The following is a 22,017-nucleotide window of genomic DNA, read 5'->3' on the forward strand; positions in this document are numbered from 1 at the left end:
CAATTAATAAAAAGGAAGGGCAAAGTTGTCAGTCAAAGCCAAAAAAAAATTCCAGTAAAAATTACGACGTAATCTCCAGTTCATAAATAAAAATATATTTATTTATCTATTTATTAATTATTAATGACCAAAAAATATTTAAAAAAAAAAAACAAGGGTTTGTTTTTCGATCTCTAGTACCGTCCTCACATATACGTCCCTCTCTTCTCTTCTTTGCTCCCTCGCAGAAGAGAGAGAAACTCTCACTTTCAATCTCCTTTCTCTCTCTAGAAACCCCCCAAAAAGATTCAATTTTTTACATTTAAAAAACTTAAATTTTCTCTCTTTTTTTTTTTAATCTTTCAGATATTCAGATTCAGCGTTTTTACGTATCGCTGAGTTATTTGTTCTTTTTTGAATCGGTCGGCAGAGATTGAATCTCACGTGATAAGATCTAGGTATGCAGCAAGGTGATCAAACGGTGTTGAGTTTAAGACCTGGTGGTGGTCGAGGGAACAGACTTTTTGGTGGTCCTTCGTCATCTTCGGCGTCATCATCATCCTCGTCTTCTTCATTAGCATTTGGTTCCTTTTCTTCTGATCTTCCTCTATTTCGTTCCCATGGCGGTGGCGGTGCTTCTTCTCTTAAGGTTCAATATTTTTATCCCTTTTGATCTAGTCTTTTTGATTTGTGAGTGATTGCTAGGAATTCTTTTTATATATAATTATTAGTGCAGCAGCTGTTAGGGATTGAATCCCTAGCTAGTAGATTTGATTTGATTATTTTTATTGTTGATTCTAGCATTGTTTTTATTGCAGTAGAGGTCCTCTTAATTAACAACTTGGTTTTGATGAATTCTATTTGATATTGACAAATTAAAGCCTATAGAGTTAGGTAATAGGTATTGCATTAGAGCTTCAAAAGAGAAAGAATGTGATTTATCTCTAACAGGAACCCTGGTATTAGCTGAATTGTTTTTAATACTTGACTAATTAAAGAATATAGAGTTAAATATTACATTGTATCTTTAAAGAGGAAGAATTTAATTAGCTTTGTCTTAATTCTTGGTGGGTCACTTAGTATGTGTACTTGCTGTAAATATGGACAAAGGAAAAAAAAATATGTAGGCTTTAGGTGGGGCTTTAAGTTGGTACTGTATCAGTTCCTGATTACGCATATAGGACCTACAACTACAAAAATAGAAAGGATCTTTTATGTTTCTAAACAAATATAGGTGTTCTATTGATAAAAAATCAAATAACTTGTCCTAGTTGTGGGTCAGTATTCTTAGATGTGTTTCAATGGTTGTATATGGAAGATGTTTTTGTCAAGGTTAACTGGTTTGCATAAGCAGAACTTAAGCATCATATATCTATATATGTGTTTTTATATATATCTCACCTTAAACAGTGCCACCCTACATAGGTTAAGCTTTCTCTATTTTTGGTTGTTGTGTGAGTTAAAAAGCTCTTTTAAGTTGGTTTAATTGATTATCACGTGTCTGTTTAAGTATAAATAAACAAGTTAATGGTAAATTATTCAGTGAACATGTATACTTAAATTTACGTGCACTCTAGTGGAGTTTCTAAACTCAACTTATGTATATGATATATATTTGCTACTTAATTACTTTTTGATCTCCTAATTGAGAATTGTGGAGTACTAGATGTTGGATCTTGTGAGATCATCCTTATGATACGAAATCTTTAGATTCCAACCGTGTGAGTTCTTATTAACTAAGTCAGGTTGAGGACTGTGGAGTACAAAAGGTTGGGTCTTATGATAACATTCTTATGATACAAAATCTTTAGATTTCAACATTGTGATATCTTATTATTTTGTTGTTACTTAATATTTGTGTGGCTTATCCTTTTGGTTTTGTTTGATAAGTAAGTTTTTTTATAAGTGTGTTAGGAGTATGCCTCATAATTTGCACCTTTAGTTTCCTGGTTTATCCTTTAGCTTGTTGATATGAATGTTAACATGCTGCTTGTTGAAATATTTTTGGGTGGTAGAATCTGAAGTTATCAATTTCCTTATTGTTGTAGGCTGGAGACTCACGTTTTGAGGGTCGTGAACGTGTGCGGTACACTAGGGACCAACTTCTACAGCTTAGAGAGGTAATTGTACGAACTTTTGCTTAATATATGTCAACTGTGCATCTGCAAACTACTGTTGCATTTGGCTAGAAAAGAACAAATATATGCTTTTTATTTGCATGCAAGTTGTTCATTTTTGTTAGCATTCTGTTTCAATTATATTGAGTTGATCATGCTATATCTGATTATGCTTCTCACTTTCTCTTAGGCTGTAAAAGTTGCTGATGAGATTCTTAAAATCAAACAAGATTTTGAAGTGGAGCTCTTCGGTGAAGATAAAAGCTGGAGTCGTGGAGAAAGCAATGTAGACTCTTAAGTGCTCTTTACTTTTTTACTTTTCAAACTTATCCTAACAGCAATTAGCCTGCCCTGATGAAGTTCTTGTATTTTCAAATGATTTTGCCAAGCAGTCATTCTTTGTTAACACTTGTTTCTCCATTCTCTGTACTTTTGCTAGCCTCCAAATTATAGTCAGAACCGCTACTCTGAACCTGACAACCGTGATTGGTTTAGCCGTTCAGCACAGTTTCCTCCGGCTGGAGATGAAAGGTCCCGGGAATTGCTTCGGGGTAGAGATTTGGGGAACCGATTCGATTCCAGACAACAAGAAACTAATAAGTTTAATCGCCAAGAACAATTCAACCCTCAATTTTCAAGGGCACAAAACTCTTCTACCCAAGGGGTAAGATAAAAAGCTTCAATTAAGGTTTCCCGTGTCTTCAACTATTTATTTTTTGTGTTGGGCGAGTATTTGAAGCATCTTGTGGCTTATTCCTTGGTCATAAAACTTTTATTGATGAGCTTTGATTAGGCATCAGTGCTGGAATCAATAGTTCCACTCTATTTAAGGTTGTAACCTTTAGGTATTTACATCAATCTGAGAGTAATGGTTCAATAAGTTGCACACCTAAATGATTGCTCTGAATTTTCTTTAAATTTGTTTGACATGTAATGATGAATTGTTCAACAGCATTAGTAGCCTTACATATAGGATTGTGTTTTTGTTTATTTATTTCCATCCTATATTAGTTAGGAAGCATATAAGTTGCTTAGCTTTGGCATCAGTCCTATTGATATTTTTTTTCATGATGATAATATATTAGCTTTGTATTTATTCCTATTTATCGCTGCAGCTAGCTATGCATATCATTTTTCTTTGGCATTACCATTGGGTTTTCTTTGTTGAATCAGGGAGGATCTACTCCAGCTTTGGTTAAGGCTGAGGTTCCATGGTCGGCTAAAAGGGGGAATCTTTCAGAGAAAGATCGTGTACTAAAGAGTGTTAAAGGGTAAATACATTAGAATTATGTTTATGTTGCTTGCATCATATACGGTAAAATTAGGTTTTTCTCTGATATTTAGGTTTTCTCATCATATATGTATTTCTAATATCTGTTGAAAACCCATAAAAAAGACCTTGCACTTGTTTATATTATCCAGGATTTGGTTTTAGGGTGCCATAATAATCTATGTAGCAAAATCATGTAGTAGAAACTTAATTTTCTTCCTTAATAAGTTAATAGAAGCAAGGCATTTCTGTGAGCTTTACAACAATAGCATTTCTCAAGGTCTACCCGAGTTCTTCAGAGTTTAATGTCTTTTTTATATGGTTGGTATTAGAACTTTTAGTTCTGGAAGCAGCTGAATATGAGATGCTTTCATGATGAAAAATTTCATGGTGGTAAAAGATGCGAATGTAGCATCTGATTCCCTTGCTAGCCTTGACTTTATTGCCAACTTGCAAGGTGGTTTCATTTTTTTTGAGTATGCATGATAAGAAGAGGCAAGCGTTCTTTTGTTGCATTATTAAATTAACTGTGAACTTAATGGGTGTGTTTTCTGTGTAGGATATTGAACAAGCTGACTCCTGAGAAGTATGATCTTCTGAAGGGTCAACTTATTGATTCTGGTATCACATCAGCTGATATCTTGAAGGTTATTATTTCTACATTTCTGTTTTATTTTTTGACATTGTCACACCTTTTTCTGTATGTAGATGTATATGCACGCACACGTACATTTTATGTATATTGTGTTCTTATATTGTTACGGCTGGTTGTAAGATGAAATCATTGATGGTATCTATGTTGTCTTTACAGGGTGTTATTTCTCTAATATTTGAGAAGGCTGTTCTGGAACCGACGTTTTGCCCTATGTATTCTCTCCTATGTTCTGATCTTAATGATAAGCTGCCCTCATTCCCATCTGATGAACCTGGTGGAAAAGATATTACATTTAAGCGAGTCCTCTTGAATAACTGCCAGGAGGCATTTGAAGGAGCTGACAAGCTTAGGGAAGAAGTGAGGCTTATGACTGCCCCTGAGCAAGAGATGGATCGTAGAGATAAAGAAAGGATGGCCAAGCTCCGCACTTTGGGTAATATTCGTTTAATTGGCGAGCTTCTGAAGCAGAAAATGGTACCTGAGAAGATAGTCCATCACATTGTACAGGTGATTGCCGCCACTTCTGTTTCAACCATGCAAACTGGAAATTTCAGTAAGTCATGCTAAATAATTTTTTTCCTTTGGTGCCGAACAGGAACTTTTGGGCCATGACAGTAGAGCTTGCCCTGCAGAGGAGAATGTTGAGGCCATTTGTCAGTTCTTCAACACTATTGGTAAGCAACTTGATGAGAGCCCAAAATCGCGGCGAATTAATGATACATACTTCAGCAGATTGAAGGAATTGACTACAAATCCTCTGCTTGCTCCAAGGTTGAGATTTATGGTTCGTGATGTTCTTGATCTTCGTGCAAACAAATGGGTTCCCAGACGGGAGGAGGTGGGTCATAATGCTATCATTTGGGTTTGATTAGATAGATAGGTCCTGTTGGCATGCCCATGTGAATGGGCTTTAATATTGACGTTTTCTTTGTGTATGGATTCCTGCAGGTGAAAGCCAAAACAATTACGGAAATTCATTCTGAGGCTGAAAAGAATCTTGGGCTGCGTCCAGGTGCTACTGCAAGTATTAGAAATAGTCGTGTTGTTCCAGTTGGTTCTGTGAGTCCTGGTCCTGGGGGATTTCCTATCACTCGCCCCGGTACTGGAGGTTTGATGCCTGGAATGCCAGGAACCCGGAGAATGCCTGGTATGCCTGGAGTGGACAATGATAATTGGGAAGTTCCTAGGGGTCGGTCAATGCCGAGGGGTGATGCACAAAGCCTGCCTGTAGGGCGTGGCCAGTCACCATCAATCCATAAATCTTCAATGAATCCAAGGCTGTTGCCTCAAGGTAGTGGTGACCTTATGAGCGGCAGGACAAGTGCCCTATTGCAGGGAAGTTCAACCCCTCCTGCTTGGCAATCCAACACTAGTTTGGGTGCCGAGCCTATGGCACAACCTTCTGTTTCTGCTAAACCTGTGCCTGTGGCTGCTGTGTCTCCAATCACGGAGAAATCTCCGGCCCCAGCTGCAATACTAAATCCAGATGATCTTCAGAGAAAAATACGAGCGCTGTTGGATGAGTATTTCAACGTTAGGCTGCTTGATGAAGCTTTGCTGTGCGTGGAGGAACTAAAATCTCCATCACACCACCCTGAGGTTGTGAAAGAAGCGATTTCAATTGCCTTGGACAAAAGCCCACCATGCGTCGAGCCAGTCTGGAAACTTCTTGAATACTTGTTTACAAAGAAAGTTTTTACTGCAAGAGACATTGGGACCGGATGCCTCCTCTACGGTGCCTTGCTGGATGACATTGCCATTGACTTACCGAAAGCACCAAATAATTTTGGAGAAATAATCGGGAGACTCATTTTGGCTGGGGGACTAGATTTTAAAGTGGTTAAGGAAATCCTTAAGAAAATGGAGGATGACCTATATCAGAAAGCTGTATTCGACGCAGCAATGAAGACCATTAGCTTGAATCCATCTGGGCAAGGCCTGCTCGATGCATCAGCCTCCGAGGTCGAGGCCTGTCAGAATCTATTCTAAGTTTTGCATGCTACTTATTATTGTTGTTCTGTATCGGCAAGGACTTGTATTATTTGATAAAGTTGCAGCTGCCAAGGACAGGTAAAATTTTCTCGAGTTGTATAATTTTTTTTTTCAAGGTCATCATCAGCAGTGTGTTTATTGAGAAAAAAAAGGACAACAAAGCATAGTACCATGGATTTGCCTTGCCTACAATCATCGTCAAGATGTCATTTATACTAATTTTGATACTATGTTCTTGCACTTTCTTAAGTGTAAAAGCATTTAATTAATAATAATAGTAGAATCTAAAATGTTTGTTTCCTTTTTTGTTGAACAAAATCAGATTGTTGGCTAAAGATTCTGTGATTCATGCAACTTCTATTGATTATCTATTTATTGCTTGAATATCAACCTTTTAAGGGGTATAATTGAATGTGAGTGTTTGATTGAATTGAGTAAAAAAATTTTAAGTTAATCGAGTTGATAAGTTTTATCATCTTAATTCGATTTTAAATTTTTTTAAATTGAGTTGAGTTGAGTTGAATCAAGTGGAATTGTGATCAAAATTAGAATAAATGATATCTTCACCTTTGCTCAACCTAACAGTACAGAAACTTATCATTATGGCCCAAACTTTCACACAAGGAACAAAACAAAGTGAGTCATTTGTATCGAAAATTAACATAATTGAATTTTGATGGAGATACTATAATTTTCTTTCTCTTCAAAGGTCTTCTAACATCTAAATCAACTTTAATCTTAAGATATTTCTTGACCCCCGATTTAATTGTTTCGTGTCATACTCCAAAAAACGCACAATAAAATTCTCCAATTGTTTTGCCATAATCTCTAAAAAGAAAACTGGAGATAAATCATTAATTTGAATCTAAAAAGCAGAGAAAATCAAGGGATTTGTATCGGATCTTCATTATTCTCTAACCAATGGGTAAATAGTAAATGATTGTTGAATGTCCATAGAGCCCCATTAGCCACTCATTTAACATCCATTTCATGAAAGAAATTGAATAAATGTCTCTTCTCACTCAAATTTGAGATCTAGACACCTCTAGAGGATGCTACAAATTCGTTATTGTATTCCTCATAGTCAGAAAATGAACAACACTAGCTGTTAAGAAACATTCTACCAAACAGCACTCATACGTCGGTTTTTGCAACTTCGAATCTGTCGACAAAAGCAACGCCTCGTCTTCCCCATCTTCTATATTAAGACCGCCATCTCCTTCTCCATAGTTGAAACTCAACAACAATCAATAGATCACCCTTTCCAATATCAAGAATTAAACATCCAAAACGAATAAACCTTTAAAATGTTATCAAACTTGAAGACGAAAACTAAAAAAAACATAAAAAAGACAATAATATGCCATGATAAGCATATAGAAAAGCGTGCTACATAGAGTAGACTTTTTAATAAAAAGATCATCTATTTATAAAAAAAATAACCCTAAACTTTTCCACTTGATTAAATTGTATAATTATATTGTGGTCATCAATTTCACTATGTGTAATTATTATTGGTGAATTAAATTGAGTCAAATTTTTTTCAATTATTAGTCTTTGTATTATATTAAGTTGTAGATTTAGTCTCTATACTATTTAATTTGGGGCTAAGCCAGTTTGTTATTTTTATATATTTGTCACAAAATGCTAGTTAATAGATTTGATAATTGTCATTTTGACTCAAGTCTAAAATTTTAAAGTTTGAAATTTGTAGGGACACTAGGAATTATCAAATTGGACTAATAGAAAATTTTAGTCAAATAGATTTCATTGCTACAAATTGGGTCAGTTCCGAAATTTTATAATTCAAAAAATACATAAGCTAAAATTGATCAAATTAAATTATATAGATTAAATCTAAAACTTATTCATAGTAGAGGGGCTAATATACAAATTTGACTTTTAAAATCCTCAAGTCTATAAAAATCGATCGAGGGGAAAAAAATTAGACCTGTCCATGGGCCGAGCAGGGTTTGGGCCCGGAAAATTTTTTTAGCCTGCCTCCTAGGGCCCGGCCAAAATATGGGCCTGAAATTTTGCCCAGGCCCGGCCCGGCCCATTTTTAAAATAAACATTAAAAAATTATTTTAAAAATAAAAAAATAAAATTATTTTAAAAATAAAAAATAAAAAAAATTTAAAAGTATTTTAAAATTAAAATTAAAAAATAAAAATAAAAATAAAAATAAAAATATATATTTATTATATTCGGGCCGGGCCAAGGCCAAAAAAGTGGTGCCCGAGGCCCGACCTGTTTTTTAAACGGGCCTCGTTTTTTTGCCCAAAACCATATTTCGGGCCTATATTTTTACCCGAATCCTCCCATATTTTGGAGGGGTCATCGGGCCGGGCCACCCGGCCCATGGAGAGGTCTAAAAAAAACAACCCGAAAAAGGCCAAATCTCCCGCTCTTTTTTGAAATTTGGAGAGAAATCAGAAATGTCCTCCAGTGAACACGAAGCACCATCGGCAGCGACAAATACTTTAAAAGAAGAACCATTAAAGCTAGCCGTTGCCATCTCTCTTCTCCGATCAAAGTTTTTGCAGCGCCATCCTCCTCCTCCTTCCCTGTCCGATGACGCTCTTAAATGGAAGCGGAAGGTCTCTGTTTCTTTCATTTTCCACTTCCCTCTTGCATTCACCAAATTTATGTTTTAATTTATCTACTTTCGATGTAATTTTAGGCGAAGGAGCGAAAGCAAGAGATTCTCAAGCTCAAGGACGATCTCAAGGAAGCCGAAGGTTCTCTTTACAATTTTTCTACTCTTTTATTTTTCTCCCTTATGCCTACTTTCAGTTTTATTTGAACTTCCTAAGGTTGAGTTTATGTATGTATTATGTAGAGGCTTCGCAATGTGATATTTTCCCACAAACTGCTTCTTGCAAGTGTTATTTTTTTGATAATTTGGGGAAATTAAGCCCTAATCGACTTGGAGACGGTTCTGATCGTAGATTCCATGATGTTCTTCGTCGAAGATTTCTCAGACAAGGTTAAATTAACATCATTAGTTAATAATCAGAATCAGCTATGTTCTTCTCAATGTTTCCTTAAAACGTTATGGTTCCATTTTCTGCTTTGCAGTTCGATTGAGAGAGAGAAGGAGAACATGTAGATCATCTCAAAAACGGCGTGCTTTCGGTACATAGGACTTTTGAGTGGACTTTTTTTTTTTTTAATATATTGCACTTTAATCTAGCTCTATGCTTTGAATGTCAGTGACCCGATCTATGTTTCTTAGCTTTTGATTTCTCGCAACGTGTAGTAGTTATTGATTTGAATGCATAGCTTCTGAATTATGGCAACGGGTATGCTATCGATGATTTGACCGTTGCAAAAGTAGTGCCAGTTTATGCATGGACTTTTCTATTGTAGCTGAACTATTAATTGGAGTTCTATTAAAACTACAGGCTTTAGCGATGAAGATCAAGCTGAGCAGCTTAGGGCTTCGGTTGATTTTCTTGTGGAGCTTTGCAGTTCTAGTTCTCCTGTAGAGTGATTTCCCTTTTTCTTCTGGTTTTTGTTTATCACTCTAAGAGATGTAAATCCATAGTTTGATTTCTTCTTATTTCATACCTTCCTTATAGGTTCAGGAATCTAAATTCAAAAATTGGTCTCACCAAGCTGTGGATTTCATTTTAGGTAATCATGAAATGGTATCACAATCATTTATTGGAGCTTATGCAATTTGTTTCAGTAGAAATTAATGCACGATCTGTTTCAATTGTTAAGCTCGAAGCATGGACTTCTACGCTATTGCCTTTTTTTTAAGAATCTCGCCATCTAAACATATATATTCAAATTAATTTAGTAAAAATCGCTTCTCTCTCAAATATAATTGCTTTTATAAGTTCAATTTTCAATTCAGATTAAGATATCTCAGTCCCATGGTTGTTTCTTGTTTAGATTACCAATAGCATAGTGAAAAAGTCACAAGATAGTTGGCGAGAATAGCTGTGAACTAGAGCATTGATTTTGTAGAGATCAACAAAAGGAATATCTAATCTATTTAGATTGTTGCTGCTCCTGGATATGGCGTTTCTTCGAATCCAATAAAACAGGATTAGTTGCAATTAGTGCTTGCCAAATGCCATTTTCATTTTCAGATCGTGGGACAATTATTTGAAAACTCGATTAAGGCAGTCATTTATTTTCTATAAGAAACAGAGTTGGTACAGAGTTGAACCTCTTTGTTTGTTTTCTCTACTTCCGGAATAGATTAAACTTTTCCTCCATTAGACGTTTGACAATTGGTTGGACTCATCCTGTTCATAGAATATAGGAGATGAAATAAAAGCCTAATAAAACTGGAGCATTACCCTGATTACTTGACAGTGCCTTGTCTGCTTACCATATTATACGGTTGAAGTTAACATGGCACAAAAGTAAGGTTAGTTAATACTGGAGAAGGAAAAGCTTCTATTCCCTTTTAACGTATCTTGTCTTATTCTAAAGTACATTGTATGCGTATCTGATTTTGACATCACCGATTAATTTATATCTGAGTCAATGGCTCAAAGGCTGCTTTTGGAATAAAGTGTTTTGAAACCAAGTTAATTATATGAAACTTTAGAAATAGCATTGGAAAAGGCAGAGGATATAGAAAGGATTGCATATTAAAGATGTTTGAACGTTGGTTAACCTTGAAATCAAATTGAAAAAACAGAATTATAAATTTGTTTTTATGATTTGTGTTTTGTACTAGTTGGAGGATTTGTAGAGGCAGATAGAATATTTGAAAATGAGAATGCACAAAGGTTATTGAGAAATGAGAATCCCCGATCTGACTCTATTGAGCATGGACTCAAGTTACCCAGATTTAGGCCCCCTTTGGATTCTGCAAAACTCACGTTTCAGTGAGATTGCTCTCTTTTCTTGTGTAAATGAGAAAGGAAGCTAAGAAAACGAAGATTGTTTGTCTGATGTAAACTAGTGGTTGTTCAGCATTGTTGAGTCTGAAAGGCTGTTTGAGATTTGAAAGTAAATGAATACCCGATGATTTTCATATTCATTGTGTGCCCTTTTCCCTTAGTTTCTACCGACATTCATTCTTTTGCAGTGTGGGCCTTTTCTTTGCTTACTCTAACGATTGAAGCTTTCTACTTGTCTTATCTGTGTGCTGATTTTTCCTACTCTTTCACGTGTCTTCTCAAGCGGCATTGAAGAATCTCTTATCGATGGGAAAGAACTTGGAATCTGTTGAAGGAGTTGTTAGCAGATTAATCATGTGTTTGGTTAGACAGATGTCTTCTCCATCAAGAAGAGATGGTAAATAGTCCATCATGGTTGGAACCTACTTATATTTGTTGTAAGTTTGTGATAAATAGAAAAATTTTGGTTCTTGCTTATATTAGCATCTGTCGATGGTAGAATTCGGATGTTGGGCGTCTTTTTTCTCTTCTTGTCTCCTTTTAAATTTTAACCAGTTATTTATTTTTGTTTTCGACATGCTAATACAGAGGCACGTAAAAGTGACACAAATTCCCAGCTGCACATCCAACATTTGCTTCGTAAGCTTGGATGTCAATCATACATTGGACAACGTATAATACTTTCAATTTCTCAAAGAATATCTGTACTGGCAGAAAGTTTACTCTTCTCGGACCCATTTGATGAAACTTTTCCTGCCATGCATGAGTGCATGTTTGTAATGTAAGTATTTCTTGGTTAGCCAATCCAGTTTTTCATGTTTTGCTTTCCTCTAATTCACCTTTGTTTACTGCATCTTGTTAGTTTTAGTTTGGCAAGACAAAAGGTTACAATCATTAGTCACAGTTATCTCAAATTAGGAGATTGGACAATCATGTATTGACCACTCTTTCTTTTTCCCTGTCTTTCTCCTTGTACGTGAGGATTTAGCTCTATGTTTTTCCGTTTTTCTTACCATCATGCATGGTGTCTTTGAGAAAATTGCATTATGATTTGTTATATAAACCACAAATTATCCTGGATTTATATGTTACATCTTGGGTTTTTGTTTTGTCTTCTGCATACTGGAATTTGTTCTTTCTTTTATTCAAATTTAAAGATTTCTCCTGGAATCTTTATGGTTGTACTGTATCGAGTTTCTAGCAATGGAGGAGAAGACATGATAGCTCAGAAATTCATTTTGAATCATTAAGTTTGTTTGCCTTAGATATATCATTGATTGCAGATTATTTGTCAAATCTTGGGTTTTTCCTCCATATATCTACCATGCCATTGGAACAGAATTGTCCTTTTGACTAAAATTTTAAAGACCTGAAATTTCATGAACACTGACTGGAGCTTTGAATGTCCAAGGATCTTTTATGAAATGAAAAGGCTATCTAATACTGTAGTTTTGAATATGCATCTAGACTTCATGTACAATGACAAGCTCAGTTTTGACCTGTTAATTTCTGTGGGTAACAGGATCCAGCTTATTGAGTTTTTGGTATCGGACTACTTGTTAACCTGGTCAACAAATGAAGACTTTGAAAACAGTAGGCATCACCACTCCTTTCTGCACCTGATAATTTAGTTCTTATGTATAATATTGTTGCCTCCTACTGATTCACCGCACTTTTCCGATAACGTATCAATTATCACCTCATAATTTAGCTTTTATCGATGTAGTACTTTGCAAATACCAGACATGCAATGGCAGCACTATAAGCACGAAAAACGTCCTTGACCCTTGCATTTTGCATATATGTTCATTGCATATGGTACAATTTGCCCCCAGGAGATAAAAAATGGTATGTGAGTATCGGATATGGGTATGTATCCGACATGGGTATGATTAGTTTTTCTAAGTTTTCCATGTATTTGAAGGATTCTCGAAGGCTATATCTCCATATCTCCATATAACGAAGAATCCCAGCAACATAGGTAGTGACCATATTATGAAATGATAAATGACATTGGCAGAGGCATATTGCAGGTGTTTTCGAAGAGTGGGTGACATCACTTCTCCAAGCACGTAAATCTGTTGAAGTTTTAGAAAGCAGAAATGGTCTTTACGTGCAGTATATGGATCGAGTGGTGGGAGAATTGAGTAAACTAGTGGGTCAGAGTCCGGCGCTGCTGAAGCTCAATTCAGGTATATTTGATGCCCTTCTCAGTTAGTTTTATATGTGCAACTGCAAAAGTCCTTTAGGTTCAGCCAATGGGAGTCACATTACTGAAAATAAAAAGCGATTCTTGGGATAGCAATGTGTAAACCGTGTGCTTAAAAACAGACAACAAATTTATCCAAAAAAATATATAGAGAGAGAGAACAAGTTTAAAGCAGTTTATTGATCCCTTTGTGTTATCGTTCTTTTTATATCTTGATAAATTTAGAATATATATAATAGAAATTATGTGATTTTAACCTGAGTTATTATAATATTTTCTATTTTAATTTTATCATTTAAATAAAATATTATTTAATTTTCATATCAATTTTTATAAAATTGTTACATAATTATTTTTATCAACATTGCGAATATATCATAATTTAATTTATTAGGAATATAATTTGGCATTGCGGGATTCATCTACTATTTAAAAAGTAAAATGATTTATTAGTTTTATATTTTCATAAAAATTTTGAAATTTAAAATTGTAGATTAAAAATTTAAATATTATAAACATTAAAGTAATTACAAAATATTATGTAAAATGTAAAGTTAAATCAAATTTAGATGAAAATTTTTGTCATTTTTAATTAAGGTAAGTCAATTATATAAATTTAAAAGAAAAGTTGTTAAAAGTTAAATTGTATACATGTTAAATTTTTATATAAAAACGATTTAATTTATCTATAAAATCTTAATTTTAAAATTTATCTAGAAATATATATAATTAAATTTAAAAATATTATCAAAAGTAACAATTTCTTAAAATTTAAGAGTTTTCATTAAATACGAAAACATTTACCTACTACAAATAATCTAATTATAAAAGTTGGTTATCTGAACAAAAGTTATAAAAGTAAATAATCTAAATGAATTTAAGAAAATAAAATTAAAAAGAAAAGTGATTGATAAAATCTAAAATACTTTTCTAAGATTAATTTTACTAGTTTATATAAATATGTAAAAAAATAAAAATAAGAGACAATAATATAATATTGAATTGAGTTATTGTAATGCCATTAAAATTATTTTTTTAAACATAATTTTATTATAAGTTTTATCATATTTATGTTTTTGATACAATGCCTATAATTATTTATAGCTCTTCTTCAATCCTTAAATAAGAGGATAATGTGCTTTAGCGCATTCAAATTTACATCCTCCTACATCGATAACAATATCGATATTTATTGAGCTAAGACTCAATCAATAAAAAAATTAATTGAACTAAGCAAAAAAATAACTTAGCTTTTATAAAGAAAATTTTAAAGAATAAAATATATAATAAAAATTAAAATTGTATATATAATAAATAGTAAAAATTAAAAAACTAAAGGTCTATCTTGAAATAAAAGAAAAAATACATGCAATGTAAGGAAAAATCAAGTTAATACAAAATTAAAAGCGTGATGATTAATACAATATGAAATTAATAAGTTAAAAAAATTAAGTAATTTATATATTTTCATGAAACACCTATTTTGACATTGGGTTTATTTTAAAATACTAACATTATCTCTAGTTACTCCAAAAAAAGTTAATTTATTTTAATGGTCATTACTCATACTAATAATAAGTAAGAAATATTTTCATAGAAAATAATAATTATAAAATGTTTGTAGCAATTTAAAGTTAAAACTTGTATATAATATCTATAATAAAAAACTAAAGGTCTATTTAGAAATAAAAGAAAAATTTCATGTAATGTAAAGAAAAATAATGGTTAATATAAAAAGAAAAAAATACATGCAATGCAAAGAAAAATCACGATTAAAACAAAATTAAAAGTATAGTAATTAATACAATTTAAAATTCATAAGTTCAAATAAAATTTTAAGTACTCTTTGCATTTTCATGAAATACCTATTTTGACCCTAGATTTTTTAAAATACTAACATTGTCTCTATTTACTCCTAATTAATTTAAAAGGAGTTGAATTTATATTAAATATAAAGTTAAATAGTCTCCTAGAATGATGTTTTGATTGTATTCGTAAAATTGGGTTTTAAAATTTTGATGATTTATGTTCAAATTTCATTATGTAAATGATACGTCGATTTTCACCATGTTTATTTTAGTTTAAATCCTATCATGTGTGGGTCTTGATTGAAGAAATTTCAATCATCAGTTTATTGTGTTTTGTAATATTTAATTCTAATTCTAATTATTTAAATATGTATTATTTATATATTGTAATTGTGTCTTAATCAATTAATTTGATTTAATTAGCTTTTTTCAATTCCTTAATGTTAATTAATTTCAATTAACTTTAATTAATTTTTGAATTTAATTTTTTCAGTTAATCTCAATGAATAATTTTGACCTAATTAAGTTGCAAAATTTTCTAATTGAGTGATTGTGCTTATAAATCTCTTCTTATATCATGCAAAGTATTCTGATTTAATTCCATTGTTTTTTTTTTCTTTTTGTCATATTAGATTAGTATTAATTAACAAAAATAAAGTGAGATCTTCCAAATGATGTAACTTGGATCACAAATGGTTGACATTTTCGGGAATTCCCAATGGCCCCGTTATAATGTAGAGGTTGGAGTAAATTTTGAGGAAAATTATTAAAAATTATATATTGATTTTAATTTATATATATATATATATATTAAATTTTGATTTGATTGAATTTTTATAAATTATTAGTAACGTTATTGAATTAACATAATTTTATATTGATATATTGCATACACAAATAATTATATTAATTTAATATAATAATAAATAAATATTTATTTTTAAATGTGTATAATTGAATTAAAATTAAAGTTTCATTTATACATATAAATTGCAATTCAAATTTCATGTATATAATTGCATCAAATCAAAATTTATATATTAAATTGCACATTAAACTAAAGTTCATGTGTAATTTAATATTTATCCTTATATTTTTTAAAAATATAAGAATGATTACAAGTGTGAGTATAAAAAAAGTATTATTGAATAAAATATAATCAAATTAATAATTTGAGGATCATATTTTAAGTTAGATTAAAATAAATTTGAATAGATCGAAACTTAAATTAGAATAAAATATGAAATGAAAATTTATATGTAGTATTTATTTGTAATGCAACTTTAAGAATAAAATCTTAAATTTTTACAAAATATAGTGATAGGAAATATATTAAATTAAATAATTAAAAATAAGCATTATAAAGCGTAATTGAATTAAAATAAAAAATATATCCGAATTTAAAGTATGAATATATTTGAACAATGTTGATACTTCATACATAGTGAAAATTAAAATAGAATAAATAATGAAAATAATTCCTAATTTTTAAGAACAAAATTAAGAAAATAATAGGAAAAAAAGAGAGCAAAAGGCCCAGCTGAAAAAGGCCCAGAAAGTTATCCAATAGAAAGGCCGAGGGATGTTCCCGCTCGGTTTTTGAATGCCCGCCTTTTGTTCTCTCTTAGCCTACGTCTCCCTCAAGCATTTTTTTTCATTTTAAAGCAAAATTAAAACCAAAATTATATAAAAAAATTATTGACAAATCTTCAACGTCAAAATTCTGCAGATTAAAGGGAGAGAAAAAAAATTAAAAAAAAGAGAGGAAAAAAAAAACAAAAATCACAGTGGAAATGCAGGGACAGCTTAGGGTTAGGCTATCAAAGCATGGATTCTCCTGAACCTACTAAATCCCCAATTCCTTCTTCTTCTGCTGCACCCTCTTCTTCTTTTTCCCCAGTTCAAGTAATCTTTCTCTTTTGATACTTATTACTCTTTTTTTGGCTTTGATTTTAGATTTTTTTGAGGGGTAAATGTTGCTGCTTGATGGGATTCTTTTTTCTTAGTATCTGATTTAAATTTGGAGTTTGTAAGTTAATGTTGCTAACGTGTGGGAAAGGGGGCTGGGGATCGGTGAACATAAAATGTTTGGTTAAAGTGGCAATTTTATTTTTGTTCGTGGAATTGTGATTTGACTTAGGTTTTGACTACAATTTCACTAATTTAGTGGGTTTATTTGTGAATTTTTTTTTGTGGAGAAATTGGGAGGTTTATTTCAATGAAGTGATAAAACACTAAACTTTGCAAAAAAAGAAAAGAAAAGGATGTGACTGTTCTCTAATTGAATGGTGGCTTGCTTTTGAACTTTGAAGTAGATTTATGGATGCTATTTTGTTAGAGGAGGTATCCGGGAAAGAAAAAATGGTTTCTTCGATGAGTAAATGCTGCATGGATGTTTAAATTATTGAGGTTTTAGATTTAGCACAAGGTAATAGTGTTGTGTTTCCTTCTGTTTGGAATCTTTGGATGAGTTATTTGTTTTGTTATGTGCCAGTTTTGGTTACCAAAAAGCGGGAATGATTTGAAGGCAATTATCATATTCATATGCTTTAGGGTTGAGTTCCATTACTTTGCAAAAAACTTCAAACTTGATTTTGATTAAGTTCCATTACTTTGCAGTTGCCACCTTGCTTTTTCTTTTTCACTAATTTCTTATCAATATAACTGCATAGGCTTTGCAAGTGGATACCATTTTCCTTTTTCATGAATTTTTAGACATCTTGTTTATCATTATTTTACTTTGATTTCAGGAATCCCCTTTTTCCAATTTTATTAGCAATCTATCTCCTATAAAGCATGACAAGGTACCCCATGTAGCACCAAGGTTCTTGGGACTCAGTTCTCCCCCTCTAGTTTTTACATCTCCGCGTATAAATACTCTAAAAAGGTTTGTCACCCCTAGGATTTTGGCTTTATTGTTTTCCACTTGAATAGCTCCTTGTTTGAGCTCTGATTGCACTGAAATTAACCTTATTCCAGGCCTCAGTCATCCAATGTGGAAGTATCTCAAAATGTTAAAGGAGACGAGCAAAGTACCAATAGGCCTGGTGATTTGGAAAGATCTGTTAGTGAATTGCACCGAGAAATGATCATTGATGTTAAGGAGGATGATACCAAGGATTCTATGTCAGTCCAACCTAGTAGTTCATCTGGATGTGTTGATGAATACTTGGCCGACCCTGTGGAAGCTGATTGTGTTAACTCTGCATATTCAGTTAACTTAAATTTGAAACAATCTAATAATGTGCTTGAATCATCAGCAAATGGTTTGCCATGCTCAAAGAATTTAGAATCTGTTGACAAACATTACTCAGGGAGAGAAGCTGGTGCAGTTCAATTGCTGTCGGGGCAGAGTGAAAAAGGCCTTGAAACCTTTGACATTGAGCCATTGAAGATAAAAGAAGATCAACATGGTGGTCAAGGTATATCTGATGGATGCCGACAAATTGATTCTGATATGTTTGATCTTTCTTCCCAGGAAAAAGAAAGTAAAAACTTGAATCCTCAGGTAATGCTTGATTTCTATTGTCCTAAATCAAGGTGGGAAATAGTACCATGTATGCTCATTTCACAGTCTTTTCTTCTCTTTTACAGAAAGGAGTAGCAGATGATGGTTATGGATGTGATGGTTTCCTTCAACTGCAGCCTGGATCTTTACAAATGGTTCAGGCATATGAAGGTTTTGCTGAAAATGTTGGAGGAGTCACAGATGCTCCATTTTATGACACTACACATGATCTTGCGGTATAAAATATTTAAAGTAGCTCTGATATATAGAGATTAATTATATTAACTGAATCCATATTTTTAGCTTTGTTTTGGTTATTAAATGTTACTAGGATTTTCATTTTGCAATGGAATAATGACACCAGTACTTGCAGGCCATCGAACACCTACGTGGCATGAGTAGGCGTTGCCTTCAATTTGGAGAACCTCAACCAGAATCTACAGCAAACTGCAGCAGTTCTCCAAATCTAGTAAATGATGTGATCACTTCAGTGCCACTTGCTACATCTTCAAAAACAGAGGGTTTGGGTTCATCTCATGTGGATTTAAGTACATCAAGAAAGAGACGACTAGTTAACTTGTCCCAATTAGCGATAAACATGATTCCCCAGAGCTATGACAATAGGTCTTCCTTAACCGTTTCCAAGCCGTCAGGTATTGGCTTACACTTAAACAGCATTTTTAATGATATACCAACAGATCAAGGTGGAACTGTGAGCATGAAGCTGGCAGTGGATTCTATGGGTACGGAGGGCATAAAATCAGCATCTATTACGAGTTGTCAGTCAATGGAAAACATGGAGAATTGCTCGGATGCATTTGAGAAAGTATCAACTGCTCCTCAGGATAGAACACTTGAAGCAAAGGTTTCTACAATTGAAGGTTCTGCAGCTTCTGAATCACTTTGCACCATGGAGTCAATAGAGTGTCACATGACCGTAAACACAAAAAGGAAGCTTAGCTCAGGGGATGGAGATATTAACAAGGTGTTTAACCAACAAAGTCCCAAAAATAAAAGGTAAGCACTACTTGCTGATTTGATAGTTATAACGTTCCCTCTATAAGTAGGATCATTTATGCTTCTGTAGGAAGAAGTTATCAGAAAGCGATGAGGGTTGCAAGCGTTGCAATTGCAAGAAGAGCAAATGCTTGAAACTGTAAGTAATTCTGCTTTTACTTTGTTGACATCTGCTTACGTAACTATTTTTAGTGTTACATATGCTAACTTTGTCCTCCTTATTCCTTTGAAGCTATTGTGACTGTTTTGCTGCCGGTATCTATTGTGCTGAACCTTGTTCATGTCAAGGTTGCTTCAACAGACCTGAGTATGAAAGTACTGTTCTTGAAACACGCCAACAAATTGAATCGCGTAATCCACTAGCATTTGCTCCCAAGATTGTACAACCAGTCACTGAGGTTCCAGTAAACAGCAGGGTATAAATGAACTCAGCCCGAAACAGAGAGGTTTTTCTTTTGGTTCAAATTTACTAATTTCGGTCATCTTTTTCATGTATAGGAAGATGGAAACTGGAAGACGCCATCCTCAGCAAGACACAAAAGAGGGTGCAATTGCAAAAGGTCAATGTGTCTGAAAAAATATTGTGAATGCTACCAGGTCTGGAATTTACAGTTGCCTGAATCATCTTGCCATGCTTTCCATGTCATCTCTTAGTAAATCTTTGCTGGACTTATGAAACTATTTTATATATTAAGGCTAATGTTGGTTGCTCCATTGGATGTCGATGTGAGGGGTGCAAAAATGTTTATGGCAAGAAGGAAGGTGAGTTTGTAAGAATTATCATTTAGAATTTTGTCTCTCAATGCATTTTCGTCTTTTATCTCCAAAACTAGAAAATAGAGAAATATGCTCACTCGTTCCAACATTGTTTTAGGGTATATAGTAGCTGAAGATTAGTATCTTTCGGTATGTAATCCTTATTTCTATGTTTCCAGATTATTATGTGACTGAAGCAATTGTGAAAAGAGGTGTCGGGGAGCTATCGGAAAGTACAGTCACGGTTAAGAAGGATTTCTTGCATTCTGAGTTGTGTAATCCACACTATCTTACACCTACGACACCTTCATTCGAACACTCAGAGTAAGATTTACGATTATGACATTCTAGTTTCATGTACCAATTCAACTTTATTTACTGATTAACTTTCTATACAGTCATGGAAAGAATGCCTCTGTATCCGGACTTCTTCCTATGAGATGCCTTCCATCGCCCGAGTCTGATCCTACTAATGTATCACTTGCAAAATCTCCAAGGACTTCTAATACCAATGACATACTTCTGGAAACAAGTAAAGAAAATTTGTATGTCGGTTCTTACCATGACAAAGTCAACTACAATAATGCAGACAACATACTTGCTGATGACTGTCATCAGACTCCGCTACCAAATCATCCCTCGATTATTATAGATTCATCATCATCTAAACCAAGGGAATTGACAAATCTTTCACGATTGAATTTAGGTCCTAGAAGTGGTTGTTTTACTTTAGGAGGTTCCCTTCGTTGGCGCAGTTCACCTATTACACCAAAATCCCCTATAGACAAGGAGCTTCAACAGCTCGACTCTGACGGTGGACTATATGACATTTTGGAGGATGATACACCTGAGATGTTGAAAGACACTTCTACACCTTTAAAGTCTGTGAAAGCAAGTTCCCCGAACGGAAAACGAGTTTCACCTCCTCACAAATTGCATCAGCTCGGGTCAAGCTCTTCGGGATCGTTAAGAAGTGGCCGTAAATTCTTGCTAAAAGCCGTGCCTTCATTTCCACCTCTCACTCCTTGCATTGTTTCAAAAGGTAACAGTAATGAGAGTAGAAGCTATTATGAAGAAGATGGTAGCAAAGATCAATGATCAAAACCTGCACTTTAGAGTAAGGTATTACATATTAATGCCTCCCTTTTTTATGATGTGAATTTATGTGGCTAAAATACTGGTTTTTGCTACATGATTCTGCATACATGTTAGTTTCGGTATGTTCGTCTTGGGACTGTTTGCTTCTAGAAAACAAATGCCATAAAAATTTAGTTGATGTTTCTTGTAGATTTTTCATTTGGATGTTTGTAATGAAAAACCATGTATGTTTCTTTCCTTTTAATTAGGGGAAGGAAACATGCCCTTCATCCCTGCTAAAATCATATTTTATTTAGGGGTGATTGCATCATGATTAAATTATTAAAAAGCAAGAGCTAAAATTATTATTTTTCTTTTTTTTTATGTATATTTAAAAAATTATACGTATTCATATTATGTGTTGGGTATCATTGCACAAGCATGTGAAGGCGATAAAGCTTTATACTATATTGTACCGACTAATTGATTAATATAAAACTTAAAACAGTTACCACTACTCTTTTGTATCAACGAAAATCTCACAGGATTGGTGAAAGGTGTTCACTTTTATGTCCTGAGAATTAATTACCAAATAATGTTGTATGTGTGATGCTTGAATTGTAACACAGGAGACCTATGTGGAAAGTCTTTTATTATTTTATTTTCCACTTTGTAATTGATTTCACTTTTAGTTAAATTATATAATAAATTATAACAGTCTCACAGCATTCACAAAAATCATTCTCTTACTGATAATCAAA

General features: G+C 33.3%; 3 protein-coding genes and 1 non-coding gene across 5 annotated transcripts; all 4 read left to right on the top strand.

Annotated features, from left to right (window-relative positions):
- The first annotated feature begins 172 nt into the window (after positions 1 to 172).
- Positions 173 to 6,313, top strand: LOC105782762 (eukaryotic translation initiation factor). Its single transcript, XM_012607721.2, has 9 exons — positions 173 to 628; positions 2,028 to 2,099; positions 2,287 to 2,382; positions 2,536 to 2,760; positions 3,270 to 3,367; positions 3,926 to 4,013; positions 4,178 to 4,528; positions 4,617 to 4,859; positions 4,970 to 6,313. Exons 1-9 carry the CDS (start codon positions 440 to 442, stop codon positions 6,008 to 6,010), a joined length of 2,403 nt encoding a protein of 800 aa, XP_012463175.1. The 5' UTR covers positions 173 to 439; the 3' UTR covers positions 6,011 to 6,313.
- Positions 1,054 to 1,175, top strand: LOC128036465 (small nucleolar RNA snoR103). Its single transcript, XR_008193260.1, has one exon. It is a non-coding gene; the product is annotated as a small nucleolar RNA snoR103 (small nucleolar RNA).
- Positions 6,314 to 8,447: 2,134 nt separating the features above from the next.
- Positions 8,448 to 13,264, top strand: LOC105783553 (hypothetical protein). 2 transcript variants are annotated; one of them, XM_012609087.2, is made up of 10 exons: positions 8,448 to 8,613; positions 8,697 to 8,754; positions 8,856 to 9,002; positions 9,095 to 9,151; positions 9,421 to 9,500; positions 9,598 to 9,652; positions 11,165 to 11,278; positions 11,470 to 11,662; positions 12,404 to 12,474; positions 12,915 to 13,264. In XM_012609087.2, the coding sequence occupies exons 1-10, from the start codon at positions 8,452 to 8,454 to the stop codon at positions 13,097 to 13,099; spliced, it is 1,122 nt and encodes a 373-aa protein (XP_012464541.1). In that variant the 5' UTR covers positions 8,448 to 8,451; the 3' UTR covers positions 13,100 to 13,264. The 2 variants fall into 2 exon arrangements, with proteins under 2 accessions (XP_012464541.1, XP_012464544.1); XM_012609090.2 differs by lacking the exons at positions 9,421 to 9,500; positions 9,598 to 9,652.
- A 3,263-nt stretch (positions 13,265 to 16,527) lies between these two features.
- On the top strand, positions 16,528 to 21,626 carry LOC105783552 (CRC domain-containing protein TSO1). The gene is made up of 11 exons (XM_012609086.2): positions 16,528 to 16,803; positions 17,649 to 17,785; positions 17,878 to 18,406; positions 18,493 to 18,642; positions 18,780 to 19,423; positions 19,494 to 19,562; positions 19,656 to 19,839; positions 19,922 to 20,020; positions 20,119 to 20,185; positions 20,359 to 20,503; positions 20,578 to 21,626. The coding sequence occupies exons 1-11, from the start codon at positions 16,726 to 16,728 to the stop codon at positions 21,275 to 21,277; spliced, it is 2,802 nt and encodes a 933-aa protein (XP_012464540.1). The 5' UTR covers positions 16,528 to 16,725; the 3' UTR covers positions 21,278 to 21,626.
- The last annotated feature ends 391 nt before the right edge of the window (positions 21,627 to 22,017 follow it).

This window comes from Gossypium raimondii, chromosome 13, assembly GCF_025698545.1.
Source record: "Gossypium raimondii isolate GPD5lz chromosome 13, ASM2569854v1, whole genome shotgun sequence".
Lineage (NCBI taxonomy): Eukaryota > Viridiplantae > Streptophyta > Magnoliopsida > Malvales > Malvaceae > Gossypium > Gossypium raimondii.

Excerpts from the sequence above, each read along its gene's own strand:
- LOC105782762 (XM_012607721.2), top strand. The coding sequence starts at position 440 with ATGCAGCAAGGTGATCAAACGGTGTTGAGTTTAAGACCTGGTGGTGGT. Across the intron at positions 629-2,027 it reads GCGGTGCTTCTTCTCTTAAG|GCTGGAGACTCACGTTTTGA; the intron begins GTTCAATATTTT and ends TTATTGTTGTAG. Across the intron at positions 4,860-4,969 it reads GGGTTCCCAGACGGGAGGAG|GTGAAAGCCAAAACAATTAC; the intron begins GTGGGTCATAAT and ends GGATTCCTGCAG.
- LOC105783553 (XM_012609087.2), top strand. The coding sequence starts at position 8,452 with ATGTCCTCCAGTGAACACGAAGCACCATCGGCAGCGACAAATACTTTA. Across the intron at positions 9,152-9,420 it reads TCAAAAACGGCGTGCTTTCG|GCTTTAGCGATGAAGATCAA; the intron begins GTACATAGGACT and ends TTAAAACTACAG. Across the intron at positions 9,501-9,597 it reads TTTGCAGTTCTAGTTCTCCT|GTTCAGGAATCTAAATTCAA; the intron begins GTAGAGTGATTT and ends CCTTCCTTATAG.
- LOC105783552 (XM_012609086.2), top strand. The coding sequence starts at position 16,726 with ATGGATTCTCCTGAACCTACTAAATCCCCAATTCCTTCTTCTTCTGCT. Across the intron at positions 18,407-18,492 it reads GTAAAAACTTGAATCCTCAG|AAAGGAGTAGCAGATGATGG; the intron begins GTAATGCTTGAT and ends TCTCTTTTACAG. Across the intron at positions 19,840-19,921 it reads AGGTTCCAGTAAACAGCAGG|GAAGATGGAAACTGGAAGAC; the intron begins GTATAAATGAAC and ends TTTCATGTATAG.